At 44.0% G+C, this 24,863-nt stretch overlaps 1 protein-coding gene across 5 annotated transcripts in view; it reads right to left on the bottom strand.

Moving 5' to 3' along the window:
* The window catches only part of dmxl2 (Dmx-like 2), a 235,865-nt gene that overhangs the window by 123,644 nt on the left and 87,358 nt on the right, over window positions 1-24,863 (bottom strand). For all 5 annotated transcript variants that reach the window (XM_072470615.1, XM_072470616.1, XM_072470617.1 and 2 more), the window contains 5 exons: window positions 22,311-22,517; window positions 17,636-17,898; window positions 13,325-13,982; window positions 6,752-6,873; window positions 1,888-1,977 (listed from right to left, as the gene is read on the bottom strand). In XM_072470615.1, coding sequence (XP_072326716.1) covers window positions 1,888-1,977; window positions 6,752-6,873; window positions 13,325-13,982; window positions 17,636-17,898; window positions 22,311-22,517 — 1,340 coding nt within the window. The remainder of the gene's footprint in view (window positions 1-1,887; window positions 1,978-6,751; window positions 6,874-13,324; window positions 13,983-17,635; window positions 17,899-22,310; window positions 22,518-24,863) is intronic.

The raw sequence follows: 24,863 nt of genomic DNA, 5'->3' as shown, positions 1-24,863 counted from the left end.
TACAGGCACAAGGATGTCTTACTACTGCAGCTGTGCAGGGCCTTGGTGAGATCACACCTGATTATGTGCAGTTTTGGTCTCCTTATCCAAGAAAGCATATAGTTGTCATTAAGGGAGGACAGCAAAGGTTCACCAGACTGATTCCTGGGAAAGCAGCATTGTCAGAAGAGGATAAATTAGGCCTTTGTAGACTGGAATTCAGAAGAATGGGAAGGGATGCAAGTGAAATGTAGAAATTATGCCAGGGCTTGTCAGACTAGATACAGGGATGGTGTTTTCTCTGGCTGGAGGATCTAGTACAAGGGATCACAGTTTCAGGATATGAGTAAACCACTTAGGACTGAGATGAGGAGAAAGTCCTTCAATAAGAGTGTGGTGATCCTATGGAATTCTCTACCACAGAAGGCTGTGGAGGCCAAATCACTGAATATTTTTGGGAGGAAATAGATTTCTAGAATCTAATAGTGTAAAGATGTATAGGGAAGCACTGGATTAAGGCATTAAGATTGATCAGCCATGATCATGTTGAATGTGGAGCAGGCTTGAAGAGCCTGAATGGCCAACTCCTGTTCTTATTTTCTACATATACTAGGAACCCATGTTCACTAAGAATATGTAGTGAGATTTTACAACTCTTCAGTGAATGGTCAGAAAAATTTCAATCGCTGACAGACAATTTAGAGCCTCTCACCTGGGATTTGACTTCAATTTGCCTCTTGAACTTATGTTGCTAAAAGTATTATCCCACTGATGCTAAGCTTTGAGAATTCTATCGATGTGTTCAACAGCATTCTCAAGAGTTATGGAAGGAAATAAATACTGTCATTTGAATGTTAAAATGCAAAGGCTTTTAATATATTTTTTTTAATGAATAACTAATTAGTATTAAAGATTTCTTAAAATAAACCATAGATATCCCTCAATCAGCACTCGTGTTCCTAAAAATGGTGTGGTAAACAAAAATGTGTTAATTGAAAATCACTTTCCCATAAGAGAGCATGCAATAGGATGGGTTACATTCCTGATATATAATTTTTACATTAAAATCCTAAAAGCCTTGAACCTAACTGACCTAAAATCTCTCTTGCTAACTTAGCAGTCTTACTAACCTACCTCCTGCTCATTGCTTGCCGTCACTCACTCCCTCCAACTCGCCACTTCCCTCTCTTGACCCCCTCACTCCCTCTCCAAAGATAGGCAAGAGGGTCAAGACAGGGTTGATGTGCGAGATGATGTGAGTGGGATGGGACAAGCGAGACAGCAAATGAGAGGTAGGCGAGGGATCAGGAAAGGGCAGTGGTGAATGGGAATGGGTCAGGAGAAGGAAGCAGCAAGCAGGAAGGGTAAGAGGAGTCAAGAGAGGAAGGAGGTTCTCCCTATGTTTGTGTGGGTTTGCCCCCACAACACAAAGATGTGCAGGATAGATGGATTGGCCATGCTAAATTGCCCCTTAATTGGAAAAAATGAATTGGTACTCTAAATTTATAAAATAAAGAGAGGAAGGAGGTGAGAAGGGGAGAACGAGAGGGTCATTATAGACAATGGGCACAAGGAAGCATGAAGTTCAGGAGAGGTGGCAAGCAGGAAGGGGCAAGAGAGACAGGAGGCAGCGAGTAAAGCGGCAGTGGGTTTAAGAAAATAGACTGAGCATATGCATAGTCACATATTTCATATAACCACAACTATTTCTGTTATTTACAAACCATGGAAAAACGAAAATGTGCTATTGAAACATGCTCTAAACGAGGGATACCTGTATTAGGTCTGGGGTTAATTTTAAGCTCGTTTTACCCGATTCCAAAAATCAAAACCTGGGGTTGAAACAGACTGAAGACGGGGAAAAGGGAGATAATATAGGTGTGGACCACATGAGTCCGAACATCTAACCTGAGCTGTTATTACATCCAGTTCAATAATGCAACCTGGTCGAGCTGTTGATTGCTGGCTTACTATGTTGAACACTTCCCCAACGAATTTCTACAAGAGACAAAAATATTAAATACAACAATTGCAAAAACACAATATACAATGTGGGAATAGGGATTCAATAACACCTCAGGAATTTAGTTTCAAATCTGGTTAAAGATGCAACTGAAACAATCCAATTGCTCACATCAATTTAGCAACTTGGAACAATGTGATCCAGAAATTTCTGGACTTGGGAAGGTGAAACAATGTTGCAAGCTGAGCATGGGACTAAAATTTTGGATAAGTCCATCAGATCTCTGTCCCTATTTTCCAAAACAAAGTGTTGAAAATTTTTGTTGGGAAGGGACAGATGTCAAAGGTGGGAACAGCATTCTCTCCCTGACAGTTTCAATCTTATTGCCACATAGAAAATGATGGAAATGTACTTACAGCATAAACAAGGAAATGCTAGCTTCGCAATGGCAATTGATCACACAACATTGGGAAAGTAGTGTGAAAGAAATTTGCAGCATCCATTGTCACGACACCCTGGGCTAGTGCGCGGTCAATTTCAGCCTCACTTGACCCAGCGACGCAACACAAGTGGAACTAGATTTGAAGATATCTGAGGACCTTGGCTGAGCCCAATAAACTGCAGTCACAAGGTTTGTAACTTTAACACATGCAACCTTTTATTATATACAGTATTATAATTAGACTGACAGAAGAATATATCTGACTATCTAAGACTCCTTTCCCAATCCCCCACTTTCTAACCACTCCCATTCTCTAACACACAAGGCAAACCACAGGGGATAGGATGGCTGAAGGGGAAAAAATAAAAAGGATAAAGGATCTTCAATGTACTTGGATGACTTCTAGTTAATATATTAACTATATTAATATATATTTCTGAAGGTTAGGCCTTCAGTTGGGTAAATTATTTTCCTTCAGCATGTAATGATTTTCCCTGCAGACTCACAAAGACAGCAGGCAACCGGCAACAGAGAGGGAGAAAACACAGTTCCTCTTTCTTCGAGGGTCTAGAGGTTTCTGGCAAGGTTGTCTACTTTTTATGTAGATTCAGGATAATTTCAAGGATGTGCCAGGCATTCACTAGTTTTAGAACAATAAAGAAGTGCCTTACTTCAGCAACGAGGGAGACTGTTCCTTCACCTTCCAAGGTTTAGTCACTTCAGACCACTTCTCTCCAAAAAGCATCACGCAGGAACCGGTCACTGACTGTTATCAGGCAGAACACTGTCCTTGGCCAACTCACTGGTTGCCAGTTAGCCAATCGAATCGGCTTCCTCCAAAACTGGTTCCGAAGATTCACTCGGTGCCGAAGAGTCTGCTTATCCTCTCCAAAATACAAAACTAGGAATACAAGGCCCTGACAAGCAGGCTATTTCAGCTCGTGTCCTCTTCTTAAAGGCACATTCCAATTATGACATCCTGCTCGGAATTTCACGGCCGCACCCTATCATCTGCATCAGCTCCGGGTAATCCTGTTCCTGAGGCTCAGCATTTGACTGGGACTCAGCTGGGTCCTGGTATCCAGCAGACCTCCGACTGCTTTCTCACCTGAGCGTTCCTGCCTCTACCTGATGTACATTAGCACGAGGTTCTCACCATAACGTGGCCTGACCACTACGGTTACCCATCAAGGTGTGTGTCTCTGTGCTAGTGGAGGGTGGGAATAACAGCTGTGCCACGAAAATGATGGCACCCTCGGAGTTCTCCTGCAGGAGAACGGACATGTGGTTAGTGGGAGAGATGGGTCAGTCTGTATGACATTAACAACTCACGTGTGACAGGTCATGTGTGGGGCCGGTGGATCCTTAACTCCACGCTGTGCGCCAACCCCTATGGTGGTCATTAATCTGTCCTCGGCCACCCCCTCGACCTCCAGTGCCAACTCACCCGAACGGCCTGGTGGAGGTCATTGACTTCTTGCAGAACTGGGTGCCAGTTCTCCTGGTCACGTTCCTGGAGTTGATAAATTGATTAATATTCATTGTCACATGTACCCAAGTACAGTGAAAAGTATTTTTCTGCAGCCAAGGGAACGTACACAGTAGACAAAAGAATAACCGACAGAGTACATTGACAATGGTACATCAACAGACAATGGTACATCAACAAATAGTGATTGGTTACAGTGCGAAACAAGGGCCAAACAAGAGCAGCATAGGGTGTCGTGAATAGTGTTCTTACAGGGAACAGATCAATCCAAGGGAGAATCGTTAAGAAGTCTGGTAGCTGTGGGGAAGAAGCTGTGCCTATGTCTGGATGTGCGGGTTTTCAGACTTCTGTATCTTCTGCCTGATGGAAGGGCCTGGAAGAGGACAAAGCCTGGGTGTGAGGGGTCTCTGACAATGCTGCCTGCCTTTCTGAGGCAGCGGAAGGTGTATACAGAATCAATGGGAGGATGGCAAGCTTGTGTGATGCGTTGGGCTGAGTACACCATACTCTGTAGTTTCCTGCGATCTTGGGCCGGCAGTTGCCATACCAAGCTGTAATGCAGACGGATGGGATACTCTCTATTGCACATCTGTAGAAGTTTGTGAGAGTCAATGCAGACATGCCGAATTCCTTTAGCTTCTGTCGGAAGTAGAGAAGTTGTTGGTCTTTCTTGACCGTTGCATCACGTGAGTGGACCAGGAGACTGTTGGTGATGGTGACCCCCAGGAACTAAAAACTATCGACCATCTCCACTTCGGAGCCATTGATGTAGACGGGGGATGTTGTGTTACGCTTCCTGAAGTCGATGATCAGTTCCTTGCTCTTTCCAACATTTAGAGGGATGTTTTTTTTGGTACACCATGCAACCAAGTGATCTATCTCCCTTCTGTAGTCTGATTCGTCGTTGTTTGAGATACGACCCACCACAGTCGTATCATCTGCAAACTTATAGATTGAATTGGAGTTGAATCTTGCCACACAGTCGTGTGTGTATAGGGAATACAGTAGATTGCCGCTGCCACTTCCTCCCCGGCGGTACTGGTTGCCCTGTGGCTGACCCTCAAGAGACCCTCGGGGAACTGGACATCCCCTCTGGTTTTGTCCGCTTCAAGTAGTCCACCCGAATCTGCATCTGGGAATCGTGGGGCTGGCTGTCTCGGCAGCATGGCTGTGAGCTGAGTTAGGTTGGCTGTGCAGGAGTGATTTAAGTGCTGCTTTTCCTTTGTTAGCAGTGGGCTGGCGAGCGCGGTCCAGTAAATCAGCCGGCGGGACCATGATTTTCCGCGTGAAGCCCGTGGGGCCTCGTTAAGTGGACCAATTAGCATTTTATCGCAGTGACAGCCTTACCAGCCGAGCGTCGGGAAGCTCGCAGCAGTTCCCGCTCGCTATCCCACTTAGAAACATTTTGGTTAAATCGTGCCCAATATGTGGCATAAAAATATTAAAATGCATATTCAGTGCATATTCTGCTGAAATGCTCATTCATGTCACGGTTATTCTAAGTCGTGTCATTACCGTCCCATTTTCTACCCTTCATAAACTCCAGCTCACCTAAAACTCCATTGCCTGTATTCCATGCTGCTGACTAACCTTCGGGACCCATGCCGGCCGATCTTAATGACCAATACCGGTTGACCTTTGCAACCCAGGCCAGCTGATATTCGTGACCCACACGGGCTGGCCTTCGTAGACCACCACTTTTTCTTATCTTTATGCAACAGGTGAACCCATTCGATCCTCACAATCTCACTTGCTTTGTGATTCAATGTTATATTTCTGCTAAGGACTTCAGTTGACGATTTAAGTTCTTGCTACATCCTTTGAAAAAAATCAAGAGGTTTGTCCTCTAACTTGTCATGCCTTGGAAGTTTTGAGGGTTTTAAACTTTTACCTGTACCTCCCAGCATATAACACACATGGGCGTTGCATCTTGATTTGCATTGGCATAATTAAGAAAGCCACACCCCAATAAATTATTAGGCTGCTTTGTTTTTTCCCCCAGTTTTTTCTTTGTTGGGGGTTCACCAGAAGCCCTTGAGCTCTGCATACAGCTTACATCAGCACTGCTTTGTCCTTCCCTGGACTCTCCTGTGAAGCTCTCTCCAGCAGGTTCAATTGTGAGTTCCTGGCCTATTTGTGGCTCTGGTCCTCTCTTCCTTATTACAAAATGACCAACCTTCAGTTCTTCACACAGTCATTTTGCTTTCTTGCTGAGTGCTACACATGGAGGAATCTCTCCTTCGTGATTTTGCGCCCAAATCATGGACGCATGCCAGGTTCGTGACTTGCTCTCTGCCACCACTTCTGGCGAGAAGACTGCATCATTTGTAATCGCAGCCAAGATTCTTAAAGGTTGATCTCCCGCAATCAGGAATGCCGTGACTGATCGTTCCGTGACCCTCCTGACAATCACAGGGTCGCGACCCTGAGTTTGAAAAACCCTGCCTTATTGCATTCAGCAACATCACTGTCCTTGCTGACCTACATCGATTGCTGAATTTAAAATTCATATCCTTAAACAAGTGTCTAAATTTCTTACGGTCTGAGCATCCTTATCTCAAAATGATCTTCCAGCTCTATAATCACCACCCCAAACTCTCCACTCCTCTGATTCTTTTCCCCGCTCCTTGCCCCACCAAGGGCAGCTATACTTTCAGCCACCTAGGCCCAGCACTGAAATTCCATTTGTAAGCTGCTTTGCTTCTTCTTCACCTTCCTCTTTAAAATTCTTCATACAATCTACCGCTCTACCGCTTTGACCAAGTATTTTGTTATCCAATCTAAATCTCCTTCATGTGTGCCAATTTTCTTGTGTTCAAAGTTATTAAGAACATTTTATAATGATAATAGTTCTTAGTTTTTATAGCCATTAACTTACTGAAATTTCGGGATCAGAAAGCTCATCCAGAAGTTTCCTCGCATCAACCACAGCCTGATAAAGCCTGAGATTTTGACCATCAGAAGCTACAAAACAAGCACTAGCAGAGTTGCAGTAGGTCCCTAAAAATTGAAGTGGAGTACAAGCAATTATAATTACTTCACAATATCATATTAAAACTTAATTTTAAGTCATCATATTAAATAAAGGAATATAATTTAATAGTTAACCACATAATGCTTGTTTTTGTATAGTTGAAGAAAATTCAACAGTGAATGACATTTGGCTTAGTGTATAAAACTTAAATAGCAGTTCTTTCACTAAACTAGGGAGAGAAACAAAGGTAATTATTTTTAAGCTATGCACAGCCAAATTTAACCTAGTATTTTCAAAGCTACTGTAAATTCTTTTGAATACAAAATTTAATAGATTAATCAAAATTAAAACACAACACCTACTCAGGCTACAAGGTGACAAATTTCTGTTCTATATGCTACCAAATCACTCAATCACTGTGAATTTTGTGAAACTATAAATTTGTTAAAAACACCAACTGAAAGATTCCTTATATATTTTGCTCTCGAGGTTCAAAAATGTTTTGGACAGCAACACTGATCCTGGGTCTGGGGCATGATTTTGAAGTAATAAATGTCATGACATAACAAATGTCTAGTACAAATCTAGGATTAAACACTATTTAATAGATATCACATCTGCAGGTAAGAGGACTGCACATGCCCAATAAATATTTGCAACAATAGAATATTGTGAGCCAAATTGTTTAGTGCTGATTTCCTGAAATAATGAGCATTCAACCATGAAATAATTAGGTTGGCACAGTGGTTAGCACTGTTGCTTCACAGTACCAGGGTCCCAGGTTCGATTCCTGGCTTGGGTCATTGCCTGTGCGGAATCTGCACGTTCTCTCCATGTCTGCATGGGTTTCCTCCGGGTGCTCCAGTTTCCTTCCACAAGTCCCGAAAGACGTGCTGTTATGTGAATTTTCCCTCAGTGTACCCGAATAGGCGCCGGAGTGTGGCGACTAGAGAATTTTCACAGTAACTTCATCACAGTGTTAATATAAGCCTACTTGTGACAATAATAAAGATTATAAAGGAGAAGTTTGAACTATAAATTTGAATCAGCCATTTTTCCCTAATAAATTAGGTTGGGGCTATTTAGCACATGGTTTTCATTTCAAGAATCCAACTCAGGTTAATGGACCTATCTCTTTAAAATGAATTCTTTCAGTGGATATGTCATCGCTGGCTAGGCCAGAATTTGTTGCCTATCCCCAACTCCTCTTCAGAAAGGGGTGGTAAGCCACTGCCTTAAACCACTGCAGTCCATGTGATGTAGGTACACCTACAAAGTTCCAGGATTTTGACCCAGTGACAGTAAAGGAATAGTGATATCGTCCCAGGTCAGGATGGCATATGGCTCGGAGGGGAACCCACAGGTAGCACTTCCTTGCATCTGGTGGCCTTATCATTCTAGGTTTTGAAGATGTTGCCTATTGAATTATTCTCTGTAACTCAACTCGCTGCAGGATTCCTAGCCTTTGACCTGCTTTCAGCCACAGTATTTATATGGCTGGTCCAATTCAATGTCTGGTCAATGGTAACGCCCAGGATGTTGATAGTGGGGGATTCAGCAGTAGTAATGTGCTGGAGTACCTTGGCGAGTGGAGAGGCTAGTTCTGGAACATGCATCTTCAGTACTCTGTCAGAATGCCGTCAGGGCCCATAGTTTTTTCAAAATATTTTATTGAAGAAGGCTCATAGTTTTTGCAGTATCCAGTGCCTTCAACCATTTCTTGTTAAGTCATTAAGTGAATAGAATTGGCTAAAGATTGCCAGAGGTGGTGCTCGGGACTGCAGGAGTAGGCCGAGAAAATGATCCAATTTTAGCTAAAGATGGTTTTGCATCTTGGCTGCCCTGTAATTGAGAATGGGGATTATGTGCAGCCACCGCTTCCTGTTAGTTGTTTAATTGTCCATCACCATTCACAATTGGATGCGACAGGATGGTGGAACTTTGATCTGGTCTGTTGGTTGTGGGATTGCTTAGCTCTATCGCATACTGCTTCTGCTGTTTCGTATGCAAGGATTCCGTTGTAGCTTCACCAGTTGACACCTCAGTTTTAGGTATATCTGATGCTGCTCCTGTCATACTCTCCTCCACTCTTCATTGAGTAAAGGTCAATCCCCCGCTTGATGGTAAATGTGAACAATATGCCAAACCAGGAGGTTACAGATTGTGGTTGAATACAATTTTGCTTCCGCTGATGGTCCACAGCACCTCATGGAAGCCCAGTTTTGTACTGCTAGATCGGTTCTAAATTTTCCCAATGAGCACAGCAGTAGTGCCAAACAACATAATGAAGGGCATCCTCAATGTGAGGATGGGACTTTGTCTCTACAAGGACTGTGGTCATGCCTACCAATACTGTCATTGACAAATGCATGTGCAACAGGTACATTGGTGAGAGGTTTTTCCCTTGTTGATTCCCTAACTACCTGATGCAGGCCCAGTGTAGCAGTTATGTCCTTCAGGACTCATCCAGCTAGTCTTAAGCTTAGAGCCAGGAGAAGCCAGCACCAGGCACCAAAGCGGCAGCCTTTATATGTTTGTATTTAAAGACTCCAGCTTGTCATCTTCATAGCCCTGTTAATCCCCGCTTGTTGACCCTGGAGGGTTTCATTCAACTTGGAAAATCTATGTGTTGGCAGTTAAAATCCAAATCCTGGGTTAAATCTTCAATCAACTGGAATTTTGGAGAATTAAACTGCAGATCAACGGGTTCCAATGGTATTTCTTGTGTGCTTTAAGGCATACCCCAATCAAATGTGGTAGTCGACAGGTTCCAGATACATCTGCATTTTTACCCCATCTGCATTTTTACCCCAGTCACCGCAAACACTAAATCCCATCCAATGGGTGGCATTTTCTGATTTTTTTTCGCCCCAAAGTACCAGCTTGGGCAGACTGCAGCGCACTGGCTGTGCTGATGGCTTTTCTTGCCATATCGTTTGACATTTTGAAAAATAAAGTGAGAGGGCAGATCACAAAATGTCAGGTTGGCAGGGTGGGCTCTAAGTGGGCCAGCTCCACTAGCAACTTGCCTTTTAAAAAGGATGGTACCCCAACTTAAAAAATAAAGACAGGAACACCCCCCTCCACAAAAAAATATGGTCCTCGGCCCTCCACCACAGAACCCCTCCAACACTGCTCCTGGCACTGTCTGGGCATGTCCCTCTCCTCGCTGGGGATTGTGCTTACCTGTGCACCTCCAGCAGGCACTGTTCGCCAGGTGCATGCCAATGTGAAATGAACAGTCTAACATTGGGAGGAAACAATCAGACATAAATGCCCGATATGCATAATCAAGTAGATGTAAATGGTGATCCTGACTTTTAAGTCAGGATCACCGGTTACATCATTGGCAGAGGGGCAGGGACAGTCAAGCAAAAAATCCCACCAGCGTAAAGCCATTTTGGGACTCCCGCTCAATTCTTCACCCCTCCACCGAAAACGGGGGCAGAAAATTCCCTGCCCGCCCCCCCACCATTGTCTTTTTTTCCACAAGCTTTAATTTTTGCCAGTGCTTTCCAGAAAGGCTAGCTTGTGCATCATTTGGAGCTTCAAGATAGTCACTTTCTGAAAAGTCAATGCTTAGAAGCCAAAGCAGTGTTATTGCCTTTTAACAGGGCTTACCTTTATTTAAGAAAAAGTAAAGCAGCAGACTTAGTTTTTTTCTCTTATTTGTTCCTGGGATGTGAGCACCTCTGGCGGTGCCAGCATTTATTTCCCAACCCTAGTTGCCCTTTAGAAGGTGGTGCGTGCTGCCTTCTGAAGTCCATGTGATATAGGGACACCCACAGTGTTGTTAAGGAGTTCCAGGATTTTGACACAGGAACGGAGGAACAGCGCTAGTTCCAAATCAGCATGGTGCGTGACTTGGAAGAGAACCTCCAGGTGGTGTCCCATGCATTTGCTGCTCTTGCCCTTCTAGATGGGAGAGCTTGCAGGTTTGGGAGGTGCTGCTGCACGGAAAACGGGCGTAAATCACTCCGGACGTTTTCCTCGAAGGTTCGGGGCGATTCTCCGTTTTCCAGGGGGCTGAGCCCCGGCGTGCGTCCCGCAGATCTGGCTGCCGGCGGGGCCCTGCTAGCCAGATCACGCGGCCGCACATACACACGGCGGCCGCAAGCGGGTTCGCGCATGCGCGCGGTGGCACAGCGGGCCCACACAGAGGAAGGTGGGTCCCTCCCAGATCGCGATAGCCCACCGATCGGTGGCCCCCAATCGCGGGCCTGGGCACCGCTGAGCCCCCCCTGGAGTCAGATACTCCCCGCACCCCACCAGGACTGCCCCCACCAGGACCGTAAACCATGCCGGCGGGAATTCAGCCGGTTGACCGGGGAGAATCGGCATGTTCCAACGGCCCCTGACTGGCGCCGCGTGGACCGCACGCGCGGGACTGGCGGGTCCGGGGAGAATCGCGGAAGCGCCGCTGCGCAGGATTTCCGTCGTGAATGGCTATTCTCCGCCTCCGGAGGGTCGGAGAATCCTGCCCAGGAAGTGAGTTACTCTCTGCCGAATTCCCAGCCTCTGACTTGCTCTTTTAGCCACAGTATTTAGATGGCTGGTCTAGTTCAGTTTCTGGTCAATGGTAAGCTCCAGGATGTCAATAGTATGGGCTTCAGCAATCGTACTGCCATTGAAAGTTATGGGAGATGGTGAGATACTCTCTTATTGGAAATGTTTATTGCCTGGCACTTGTGTGGTAAGAATGTTACTTGGTACTTATCAGCTCAAACCTGCATGTTGTCAAGGTCTTGCTGCAAATGGACACAGACTGCTTCAGTATCTGAGTAATCCTGAATAGTGCTGAAAGTTGTGCAATCATCCACAAACATAGAATTTACAGTGCAGAAGCCATGGTTGAAGGCTTCAAATTCCTAGATGTGCACATCACCAACAATCTGTCCTGGTCCACTCACGTCGACGCTACGACCACGAAAGCACTACAGCGCCTATCCGTCCTCAGGCAACTAAGGACATTTGGCATGTCCACCTTGACTCTTACCAAATTTTGCAGATGCACCATAGAAAACATCCTATGTGGCTGCATCACTGCCTGCTATGGCACCTGCTCGGCTGAAGACTGTAAGAAACTACAAAAAGTCGTAAACACAGCCCAGTGCATCACGTGAACTCGCCTTCCATCCATTGACTCTGTCTACACCTTCCGCTGCCTCGGGAAAGCGAGCAGTAAAATTAAAGACCCCTCCCACCTAGGTCACTCTCTCTTCCATCGGGCACGCTACTTCTGACCTCATGATGAATTGAAGGTCATTGATGAATCAACTGAAGATGGCTGGGCCTCAGACATTACCCTGAAGAATTCCTGCTGTGATGTCCAACGACTGAGACGAATGATCTCCAACAACCACAACCATCTTTCCTTTGTGCTAGATATGTCTCCAACCAATGGAGAGATTTCCACTGACTTCAGTTTTAATAGGGCTCCTTGATGTCACATTCGGTCAAAGGTTGCCTGGATGATGGGGAAAGTTACCCTCGCCTCACTGGTGTGATTCTGATGAATGCACACATTAAAGGAAAAAGATAGATCAGGGATGTGGGGAGTAAAACAGACTCTGAAACGGGCAAGAATGTTTCCAATTATCCATGATGGATTATGTATCTTACCGAGGACGAATGAAAATTATGATGCTTAATTAGAAAAACATGGGGCGGGATTCTCCGATCCCCCCGCCGGGTCGGAGAATCGCCGGGTGCTGGCGTGAATCCCGCCCCTGCCGTGTCCTGAAGTCTCCGCCACCAGAGATTCGGCGGGAGTGGGAATCGCGCTGCGCCGGTCGGCAGGCCCACCCCCGCCGATTCTCCGGCCCGCAATGGGCCGAAGTCCCGCTGCTGGAATGCCTGTCCCGCCAGCGTGGATTAAACCACCTTTTGAACGGCGGGTCAAGGCGGCACGGGCAGGCTCCGGGGTCGATCTGGCCCCGGGGGGTGCCCCCACTGTGGCCTGGCCCGCGATCGAGGCCTACCGATCTGCAGGCGGGCCTGTGCCGTGGGGGCACTCTTTTTCTTCCGCCTTCACCATGGTCTTCACTATGGCAGAGGCGGAAGAGATCCCCTCCCCTGTGCATGCGCGAGGATGACGTCAGCAGCCGCCTGCGCACCCGTCGCCCGGCGAAGACCTTTCGGCCCCGGCTGGCGTGGCGCGAAAGGTCTTTCCCACCAGCCGGCGGAGCGCAAACCATCCCGGCGCGGGCCTAGCCCCTCAAGGTGAGGGCTTGGCCCCTAAAGGTGCGGAGACTTCCGCACCTTTGGGGCGGCCTGACGCCGGAGTGGTTCCCGCCACTCCATTATGCCGGAACCCCCTGACCTGCAGGGGAGAATCCCGCCCATGATAACTAGGAAAATAGTTGAAGCGATAGCAGCATGTTAAAAGATTCAGTTAATTGTAACTAACATGTCCACAATCAATGCTTCTTACTAAATATTTTAAACTGCATAAAAACTGATTTTAAACAAACCCACCAAGGCAATAGCTTGGGATCAATGTTGGAAGCCAGGCCACATTCGAAAAAGCAGAAGTATGCAAGGAATTGATACGTGCCAGTTCTGAAACTCCACCAGAGTATGACAACGGTCCTATTGGATCCATACGCCAAAGTATAAGTTCACTGTAGATGGCATTAGGGTCATGAAATGTTCGTGTAGCCGCATTTTTAATCTGCTGAGAAGTTGGCCCTTTTAAGGACTTTACAGTTTCTCCAAAAAGCTTTTCCTTTTCAACAAATTCAGTTTCAGGAGTCATTAGTGCATTGTGATGTGAAGATGTCAACAACAATGGCAGCACTGAATGACAAGCCAAGTCATTTAGATGGAAACGATGTCCGCAATATCTAAACTTGTGTGACACGATTAGAACTGTGGTGAAAGCAGATTCTTCAGCAAATGTTACTGCCCACTGATTTAGTGATCCATCAACGTGTTTTGAAATCATCATAACTGCTGGAGTGATGATATTTAATTTTGAGCTACTCGCACAATGGGTCATCCCATTGATATTTGGATCATTATCCGGAAAGTTCTTCACATTTTTAAAAGTAGATGCATACATCATGATATTTCTGCTGAGTGAGTTAGCATCACCAGTAGGAAAAGCAACAGGAATCCGGGATGAAAAAGCAACCTAAAATGTAAAGAGAATTGAATATTTTAATTAACATATATTACATGTTTCTACATGATTTAAAAATTATCCTCTACTAAGAGGAGGTAAAAATATTTACATCCATAATGAACCTTGTCCTCTGCCTAGAGGTAAAAATATTTACATCCGTAAACGGGCAGCAGGGTAGCACAAGTGGATAGCACTGTGGCTTCACAGCGCCAGGGTCCCAGGTTCGATTCCCCGCTGGGTCATTGTCTGTGCGGAGTCTGCACATTCTCCCAGTGTCTGCATGGGTTTCTTCCGGGTGCTCCGGTTTCCTCCCACAGTCCAAAGACGTGCAGATAAAAGCAAATTACTGCGGATGCTGGAATCTGAAACGAAAGAGAAAATGCTGGAAAATCTCAGCAGGTCTGGCAGCATCTGTAGGGAGAGAAAAGAGCTAACGTTTTGTGTCCGATGACTCTTTGTCAAAGCTAATAGACAGAGAAAGTGGGAAATATTTATACTGTGGAGTGAGAATGAAAGATGAGGCATAGCCACAGAAACCCAGGGAAATCAGGTGCTCATGACCACAGAAACCAAGGGGGAAGAGTGCTGATGGCAGTCCCCAGAGAGAACAAAAGATGTGAAAGGTCAAACAGCAGGGAAACTAACATCAGAGGATGAACTGTCGATGTAGGGGAAGGGCAAGGGGGAAGCAAAGAGGAGAAAGGTGAAGGAAAGGTGGATAAGATAGTGGGGGGGGGGGGGGAATTAAATATATATTAAGAAAGAAATGGTAAAAGACAGTTAAAATGAAAACAAATGGGTCGAGGTGGGGTAGAGCTGATCATCTGAAGTTGTTTAATTCGATGTTCAGGCCAGAAGGCTGCAGCGTGCCTAACCCGGAAGATGAGATGTTGTTCCTCCAGTTTGCGTTGAGCTTCACTGGAACATTGCAGCAGGCCAAGAACAGACATGTGGGCATGGGAGCAGGGTCTTTTGTTAAAATGGCAGGCAACAGGAAGGTCAGGATCCTGAATGCACACAGACCGAAGATGCTCAGCAATCACCCAGTCTGCGTTTGGTTTCTCCGATTCAGAGGAGACCACATTGGGAGCAGCGAATGCAGTAGACCAAATTGAACAGATGCAATCCCCCCCCCCCCCCGCAATCTTATCCATCTTTCCTTCACCTTTCTCCTCTTTGCTCCCCCCTTCCCCTGCAACTACAGTTCATCCGCTGATGTTAGTTTCCCTGCTGTTTGACCTTTCACATCTTTTGTTCTCTCTGGGGACTGCCATTAGCCCTCTTTCCCCTTGGTTTCTGTGGCCATTAGCACCCGGTTTCCCTGGGTTTCTGTGGCTATGACTCATCTTTCATTCTCACTCCACAGTATAAATATTTCCCACTTTCTCTGTCTGTTAGCTTTGACAAAGAGTCATCAGACTCGAAACGTTAGCTCTTTTCTCACCCTACAGATGCTGCCAGACCTGCTGAGATTTTCCAGCATTTTCTCTTTTGCCAAAGACATGCAGGTTAGGTGGATTGGCCATGATAAATTGCCCTTAGTGACCAAAAAGATTAGGAGGGGTTATTGGGTTAAGGGGCTAGGGTGGAATTGAGGGCTGCAGTGGGTCGGGCAGACTCGATGGGCCGAATGGCCTCCTTCTGCACTGTATGTTCTATGTAATGGTAAAATATGACTGAGTCAGCACGGCTTTGTCAAAGGGAGGTCGTGTCTGACAAATCTGTTAGAGTTCTTTGAGGAGGTAACAAGCAAGTTAGATAAAGGAGAACCAGTGGACGTGATTTATTTAGATTTCCAGAAGGCCTCTGACAAGGTGCCGCAGAGGAGACTGTTAAATAAGTTAAGAGGCTATGGTGTTAAGGGTAAGATCCTGGCATGGATAGAGGATTGGCTGACTGGCAGAAGGCAGAGAGTGGGGATAAAGGGGTATTTTTCAGGATGGCAGCCGGTGACTAGTGGTGTGCCTCAGGGTCTGTGCTGGGACCACAACTTTTTACAATATACATTAATTATCAGGAAGAAGGAACTGAAGGCACTATTGCTAGGTTTGCAGATGATATAAAGACCTGCAGAGGGACAGGTAGTATTGAGGAAGCAAGGGGGCTGCAGAAGGATTTGGACAAGCTAGGAGAGTGGGCAATGAAGTGGCAAATGAAATACAATGTGGGAAAAGTGTGAGGTTATGCACTTTGGAAGGAGGAATTTAGGCATAGATTATTTTCTAAATGGACAAATGCTTAGGAAATCAGAAGCACAAAGGGACTTGGGAGTCCTTTGTTCATTTATCTCTGAAGGTTAACGTGCAGGTTCAGTCGGCAGTTAAGAAGGCAAATGTAATGTTAGCATTCATGTCAAGAGGGCTAGAATACAACACCAGGGATGTACTTCTGAGGCTGTGTAAGGCTCTGGTCAGACCCCATTTGGAGTTCTGTGAGCAGTTTTGGGCCCCGTATCTAAGGAAGGATGTGCTGACCTTGGAAAGGGTCCAGAGGAGGTTCACAAGAATTATCCCTGGAATGAAGAACTAGTCGTATGAGGAACGGTTGAGGACTCTGGATCTGTACTCGTTGGATTTTAGAAGGATGAGGGGGGATCTTATTGAAACTTACAGAATACTGCGAGGCCTGGATAGAGTGGACCTGGAGACGATGCTTCCACTTGTAGGAAAAACTAGAACCAGAGGACACCATCGCAGTCTAAAGGGACGACCCTTTAAAACAGAGATGAGGGGGAATTTCTTCAGCCAGGGGGTGGTGAATCTGTGGCAGTCATTGCTGCAGAAGGCTGTGGAGGCCAAATCATTGAGTGTCTTTAAGACAGAGATAGATAGGGTCTTGATTAATAAGGGGCTCAGTGGTTATGGGGAGAAGGCAGGAGAATGGGGATGAGAAAATATCAGCCATGATTAAATGGTGGAGCAGACTCAATGGGCCGAGTGGCCTAATTCTGCTCCTATGTCTTATGGTCTCTGACATAGCAAAGTATCTCAAAAACCTTTGCATAAATAAACAAGTAGGCTTACATTAACAGTGCAATGAAGTTACTGTGAAAATCCCCTAGTCGCCACATTCCGACGCCTGTTCGGGTACACAGAGGTAGAATTCAGAATTCAACTTTGGAACTTCTGAATCCTTCACTTTGCCTACCACAGGCCTCCTTTAAAAGCAAAGGAGGCAGCAAAGTTATGGGTGCTAATCAACGACATAGCTAAAGAGGTAGGTTTGATGTATGCTTTTAAAGGAGGCCTGAGGTAGGCAAAGTGAAGGATTCAGAAGTTCCAAAGTTGAATTCTGAATTCTACCTCTGTGTCCCCGAACAGGTATCGGAATGTGGCGACTCGGGGATTTTCACAGTAACTTCATTGCAGTGTTAATGTAAGCCTACTTGTGACAATAATAAAGATTACTATAAGATTATTCTAATATTATTAAGTTGGAATCAAACAGAAATTTGCCGAAATGTGTTAGTCACTTGACACAGCTTGCCCTCCTCCCGTGGTCTCAAATCCCAGCCCCCTTGCCCCTCTCCAACCCCAAGCATTTTGCTGTTCACCCCTCATCACACAGATGCAGTACCAGCAGAGATTACCACAGGGCAGCACGGTGGCTTTTGATAATGTACTTTTTTTTTCAATTTAAAACAATTAGTCTTTAATCAGTACCTGAACTTGTCTGAAGATTCCTGGGTGATACTCATCTAAATACTTTACATGCCATACTAAAAATGAACCATCTATAGGATGGATTGTAAATAGCATATCGGCATTTCTGTTCCACTCGGTTTGCAACGTCTCAATTTTTCGATCTAACAACATAGTGGGCAGTGGAATCCCCATCGAGGTAGGCGTAGATACTTTGGTGCTCCCATCTTGCTCAACCGCCTCATTCTCATCATCTGATCCTTTCTCTGAAGTTTCATCTTGTTCTGTGACAAAGTAGAAATAAACATCTTGCATAATACAGCAAGGAAAATTGAGTGCAACTTCAAAGGAAACCCACATCATTTAAAGTATACATGTCTTGTATGTTCTTTTGATCTTCAATGCATTCAATAGTCTGCAACATAGATTAGAGGAAGTCATTTTAAAGTTTGAAGTTGCTCCAGAATGTAGAATATTTGTTTTAAACAAGATAATCTCACAATTTAAGCAAAAAAGTCCAAAATATTTTCCGTCATTACATTTGTTTTGAACCTCATTCAATATGATTCAGTTAACAACTGATCTTGCACTCAAGCCATTGCACAGACTGCAGGGTGTGAAATTCCTCTGACCATAAAGTAGGACAATGCTAGTTTCTTTGCAACCAAGTCTAACAACAATAAGAAATTTCATTTTCAAAGCTGCACTTCCCAAGTTTCTTAGTAGGTCATTAGTTAGGAGAAGAAATCAGTAAACATGTTTTTACATTCCAACAGATATCTCAAGCCTAGTTATTTCTAGGCAATGAACACAAAATGCCGTCCGATTGTTAAGCTATTTAATGTCTTATAATAAAGTTAGTTCTTTAAAATTTTCAATACTTTTCTGAACTTCATACCTCAAGGAGAGTGCGAGAGGAGATTGGAAACAGCACAAAAGTGCTGTGAGAAATCGGAGCACCAGTTCGGTAGTGTGGAGCTTCTGAGACGAAGTCAGGATTCTAAAGTGACAGGGCAAGTGGAAATAGCTGATTGAGAGAGTATGGTCGGATAAGTATTTACTACTTTTAACGCTTATAGTTTGCACGGTCTTTACTTTGTGGTTTATAGTTTTAAGGGCTTTATTCTGTAATAATGACGACCAGAGAAGAAGGTCCCAAGAGTAATTGATATTATTTAATTTTAAGTATCTTCCAAAAGGTTTAATTTAAAGGGGTAAGTCATGGCAGCGGTATCCTCCTCCTGCTTAATGTGGGAAGACTACTTAAGGAAATGGCCCGAGAAATAGTGGATGCATTGGTGGTTATCTTCCTAAGATTCTCTACACTCTGGAAGTTCCTACGGATTGGAGGGTAGCTAATCTAATCCCACTATTTAAAAAGGGAGGAAAATAGAAAATTATAGACTACTCAGCCTGATGTCAGTAGTGAGGGAAATGCTAGTCCATTGAAAAAGATTTAATAGCAGAGCACTTGGAAAACAGTGGAAGGGCTCGACAGTCAGTACGGATTTAATATAATATAATCTTTAATATTGTCACAAGTAGGCTTACATTAACACTGCAATGAAGTAAATATGGAAGGGACATTATGCTTGAGAAATCTACTGGAATTCTTCGAGGATGTTGCCAGTAGAATTGATGAGGGGGAGCCAGTGGATGTAGTTTACTTGGACTTTCAGAGAAGGCTTTTGGCAAGGTCCAACATAAGAGATTAGCATGTAAAACTGAAGCACATGGGATTGGGGGTACTGTACTTTGATGGAGGAAACTGGTTGGAAACAAAAGTGTGATTAATTGGGTATTTTTCCAAGTGGCAGGCAGTGTCAAAATGAGGTACTGCAGGGATAAATGTTGGCATCCCAACTATTCACCATGTATAGTACGGCACGGTAGCACAGTTGCTTCACCCCGCCAGGGTCCCAGGTTCAATTCCAGGCTTGGGTCACTGCCAGTGTGGAATTTGTACGTTCTCCCTGTGTCTGCATGGGTTTCCTCCAGGTGCTCCGGTTTCCTCCCACAAGTCCCGAAAGACTTAAGTAATTTGGACATCTGGGTCGCTGTCCGTGTGGAATTTGCACATCCTCTCCATGTCTGCGTGGGGTTCACCCCCATAACCCAAAGATGTGCAGGTTAGGTGGATTGGCCACGGTAAATTGCCACTTAATTGAAAAAAAAAAATAATTGGATCTTTAAATTTATTTAAAAAAAAGTAATTTGGACATTCTGAATTCTCCCACCGTGAACGGAATGTAGCAACTAGGGGCTTTTCACAGTAACTTCATTGCAGTGTTAATGTGAGCCTACTAGTGACAATAAAGATTATTATAGTAATGATTTAGATGAGGGACAAAATGTAATATCTCTAAATTTGCTGTTGTCAGAAAGGGGAGTAAGGAGGGTGAGGTGGATGCAGAGACGTTTCAGTGTGATTTGGACAAGTTGAGTGAGTGGGAAAATGCTTGGCAGGTGCAGTGTAATGTGGATAAATGTGAGGTCAAAGGCAAATTATCTGAATGGTTCTGGATTGAGGGAGGAATGTGCAATGAGACCTGGGTGCCCTTGTACATCGTAAGCATGCTGATGCAGCAGGAGCTGAAGGTGGCAAATGGTGGCCTTCATGGCTAGAGGATTAGAGTACAGGAGCAGGCATGTCTTGCTGCAATTATACAGGGCCCTGGGGAGGCCACACCTGGAATACGGTGTGCAGTTTTGGTCTCCTTATCGGAGAAACAATTTTCTTGCTAGGGAGGGAGCGTAGTGAAGTTTACCAGGCTGATTCCTGGGATGGTGGGACTGACGTATGAAGAGAGATTAAGTCGGTTAGGCTTATATTTGCTGGAGTTTAGTAGAATGAGGGGTGGATCTCAGAAACCTATAAAATAGTAACAGGACTAGACAGGGTAGATACAGGAAGGATCTTCCCGATAGCAGGAGAGTGCAGAACCATGGGTCAAAGTCTGAGAATACAGAGTAGACCATTTAGTACTGAGATGTGTAAAAGGTTTTCTCCCAGTGGTGAGCTTGTGGAATTCTCTAGCACAGAAAGCAGTTGAGGCCAAAACAGTGCATATTTTCAAAAAGGAGTTAGATATAGCTCTTGGAGTTAAAGCGATCAAAGGATTTGGGGGGGAAAGCGGGAACATAAGTGTTGCAAAGTCATATAGTGCCTCATTTCATTTAAAATAATTTGATCATTAAATGTGAAGCAATTATGCCTTTGAAGAAAAAGTACCATGCAGCCGAGCTATGTGACCAGGATGGTCTAGTCCATATAAATAGTTGCCATTTAACCACAAGATTACAGTTCCTATAAAACTGTACTTCAGGAAGAAAACAATAACTTCAGGGATGGGCTGAAAGGAAAACAAAAAGTACTTTAAACCATGCACAATACTCTACTGCACTTAAGTGAAAAGCTCAGAATATGCTTTCTTACATTCAAAATCTATTATATTCTTCTCCCACCAACACTCACATTTTCATTGCGCTTGCCATTGCCATGTTTGCTTTGTTTGGCCCTTGTTCCAGTGTAACCAATTACTTATTTGTCAATGTACTGTATACTTCTTCGCATTCACTGTAACTATCTATTATTCTTTTTTGTCTATTGCGCATGTACTGTGAACGTTTCCTTGGCCGCAGAAAAATATTTTTCACTGTATTTCGGTAAATATGACAATAAAATCAATCAATTAGTCAATCAGCAACCATTACCCAACCAGAATGAACAAATGACCAGTTCTCTTATCTCTGTCAGATAAAGGACTGAATACTGTAGGACAACAACACTGGACCTCCACCTCCAGGTCTTGGGATTGAAAGTGGAGATTGACATGATGTAAGACTCTAATTATAGCTTTATGGGATTCCCCATGATACATGCCTGATCAATCTCAATGCACTGACATGCAAACATGAACTGAAAGCATAAAACCTCTTGATATTCTGAACTCAGATTCAGTGCAACAATAGCTGATCTAGAAAAAAGAACTACAACTGAAGCAGCAGGATTTTCTCTGCTGAGGTATAATTTTTTAAAAATCTTTTTATTGGCATTTTCAAAATTATGTACAGACTGTGCCAGTGCAGAGCTGATTTTATCAAAGATGATTTTTGACCTAAGCAATTGCAGCTAGGATAACAATTTTACAATTGTGACATAGATATAAATGACTTTATCCATTTTACAGCTGGCAGCATGACGACCTGTAATTGGATATTTAAAAATCTAAAACGATATAAATTGCTATCAAATCACGTTCACTTCTGTTACAGAGTGTCATTTTGAGGAGATTATTCTTATAAGCCTCTGACCAATATAACTGTTTTACTGGTGTCTGTTGAGGATTCTGAGCATGTGCGGGCTTTTCAGTCTGCAAGAGGGTGACGTGTTTTACTAGTGTTTCTGTTTTCATAGTTATTACTGTTTTTTCCATGGTTATTACTGTTACTACATATATAAAGAAGTTCCTTCTTTTAAGCAATACATTCAACTACCTACTTTTAGGTCTGAAGTTAACACAAACTCATTAAAAAAAAATGTCTGCCTAGTTTTTATTTCCTCTTCCCCTTGGCCAAGTGGGTGGGTAGATAGCCTGAACACAATGCACAAATTAGTTAAAAATCAAATCCTGCAGTAGATTAAATTGTGCCCACCAATATCACTGAACACAAACATTTTATTTGCCATGCTCACCGGTGTCGAGTTTCAATTTCAATCCACTATGACTAGCAGTGTCAAGTTCATCTTCCATCTGCTGATCGGTGAGCTTTCTCAATTGCTCCATGAATATTTCCATTGATGATGTAAAATGCAGCTCTTTATTGTTCAACCAGTGAACCACAAAATTTCCACCTCCATCTTCAGTGTTAAAAGCTGTGCCAGCTAGTGCTTGTGGAATATCTGTGCATAACAATGGAAAAATTATCTTTCTCAGAACATACTAAACTAAGAAATATTTTCATCTCCAACTCAACAACCTTGTGCGTCAAATCAAGCCAAACCAAAATGGCACTGTGCCATTTTTAAGACCATCAAGATGTTAAAAAAGATTTACTATTTGATTAATCTCAAGGGAAATCCATGCACAATCAACTTTTCTATTTAAACCTCCCATCTATGCCTGCAGACTACATTCTAAACATTTCCAACAAACCCAAAACTTCCTTAGTAAGGTAGTAGGAGTAACTAAATGGCACCTTTATAAGGCGTGCCTGGATTAACCTCGAGGTTTAATCTTCCCTGCAGCTATGTGGAACATGCACCATCCCTTGGCTATATTCCGGTAAAAATGTGGGCATAGAAAATCCACAATAGCCATATTAGGTTGGTGCCCCCCAGCCCTCCTCCACTTACCACATCACCTACTAAGACATGGGTCACGGCTTTTAAAGTCAAATTCAACCATCACCTGCTCACAAATGGGGGACCAGGTGATGTGAAAGTTGGTGGAGATAAAATGGGTGGGAACTAAATAAATGCCTTAGGGCCAGAAAGCTGATTCAGCTGATTTTAAATCCTCCCGCTTATGGTTCCTGGCAGATGTTGCAGCCATAAGAAAGTTATTGTCGCCTTTCAATAGTCAATTAGTTTGTATTAAAAATGAGTCTGATTATCTTAGTATGTGTTATGGGTGCCTGGTCAGCTCTCAACAGTGCCTAAGAGACTGAACCAGAACAATCACTTTTTGAAGTTTTAATGCAGCGCGGAAAGATCAATTCATTACAAGAGTGATGATATAAGAAATAGGGCTTGGTTATTTTATAAACAAACATGTTAAGGGCAGCACGGTGGCGCAGTATTTAGCACTGCTGCCTCACGGCGCTGATGCCCCTGGTTCGATCCCGGCCCCGGGTCACTGTCCGTATGGAATTTGCACATTCTCCCCGTGCTTGTGTGGGTTTCACCCCCACAACCTAAAGATGCGCAGGTTAGGTGGATTGGCCACACTAAATTGCCCCTTAAATCGGAAAAAAAATAATTGGGTACACTAAAAAAAATTTTTTTAAATAAACATGTTGAAACAAGAATAGAGAACAATATTTAAACTTTTAAACTTCAACCCTAACAATAACAGAGTACATGTAATTTCTTAACCTTAAACAGCACTTTAAAATAAACATGCAATTCTTGTTCCTCTTACACAAACAGGCAACGGTAATACTTGCATTTAGGAAGCAAGTTTTCTTCTGTTAGGCACATTCTTTCAGAACCCTTTTCCAAAGCCTATCTCGGTGACACCTTTCATGACCTCTCTCGGTCAATCTCCCTATATCTGTTCAAAACAGGATTCTTTCTCCCACTCTAAGCTCCGCCCAACCCCTCAAACAAAGTTTCTCTAGGGTTTCCAGACTTGAACCTATCATCGTTATCCTGATTGTATGATGGCCCACTCCCGTTCATACAAAAGAACAGAGCCATGCTATTGATGTGCGACTAACTCCCACTGACGGACAAAGAGGCCACCAGATTCTGTAATGGTCTAATAGCTGGTACGGCAGGGGTGTCCCAAAGAACAATGGATCTGTGGCATCCTGTGTATTCCCACTAACGAGTTTAAGTCTGACTGGGATAATTTAACTTGGTCAGGTGGGGGCGTATCCCTCCGACTCCGTGCTAGCAGTATTTTCCCTCAAGTTGGTTTAACCCCTAAATTGCCTGCTACATTAGGGTCTCATTTCTGGACCCAATTTGCTAATATCTCCTTCAAGTAACAGTGTGATAAAAGCAATTAAAGTTATGTTTCTATGGCAGAGGCAGTGGCATAGTGGTACGGTCACTGGACTAGTAATCCAGAGACCCAGGGTAATGTTTGGGAGACCAGGTTTGAATCGCAACATGACAGGTGATGGAATTTGAATTCAATAAAAAAGAGAAAAATCAGGAATTAAAAGTCTAACAGTGACCATGTTGATTGTCCTAAAAAGCCATCTGGTCCCTAATGTCCTTTAGGGGAGCAAATCTGCTGTCCTTATCTGGTTTGGCCTACATGTGACTACAGACCCACAACAATCTGGTTGTCTTTTAAATGCCCCTAAAATGGCCTTGCAAGCCATTTAGTTATATCCAACCATTACGAAGCATACAAAAATGAAACTAGATGGACCACCCGGTAATCGACCTAGGCACCAGAAACAACAATGACAAACCCAGTCCGTCGATCCTGTAAAGTCCTCCTTACTAACATCTGGGGGCTTGTGCCAAAATTGAGAGAGCTGTCTCAGATTAGTCAAGCAAGAACCTAACATA

The sequence above is a fragment of the Scyliorhinus torazame genome, chromosome 12 (genome assembly GCF_047496885.1).
Source record: "Scyliorhinus torazame isolate Kashiwa2021f chromosome 12, sScyTor2.1, whole genome shotgun sequence".
In the NCBI taxonomy this organism is placed as follows: Eukaryota; Metazoa; Chordata; class Chondrichthyes; order Carcharhiniformes; family Scyliorhinidae; genus Scyliorhinus; species Scyliorhinus torazame.
This window is presented reverse-complemented; position numbering and strand designations above follow the sequence as displayed.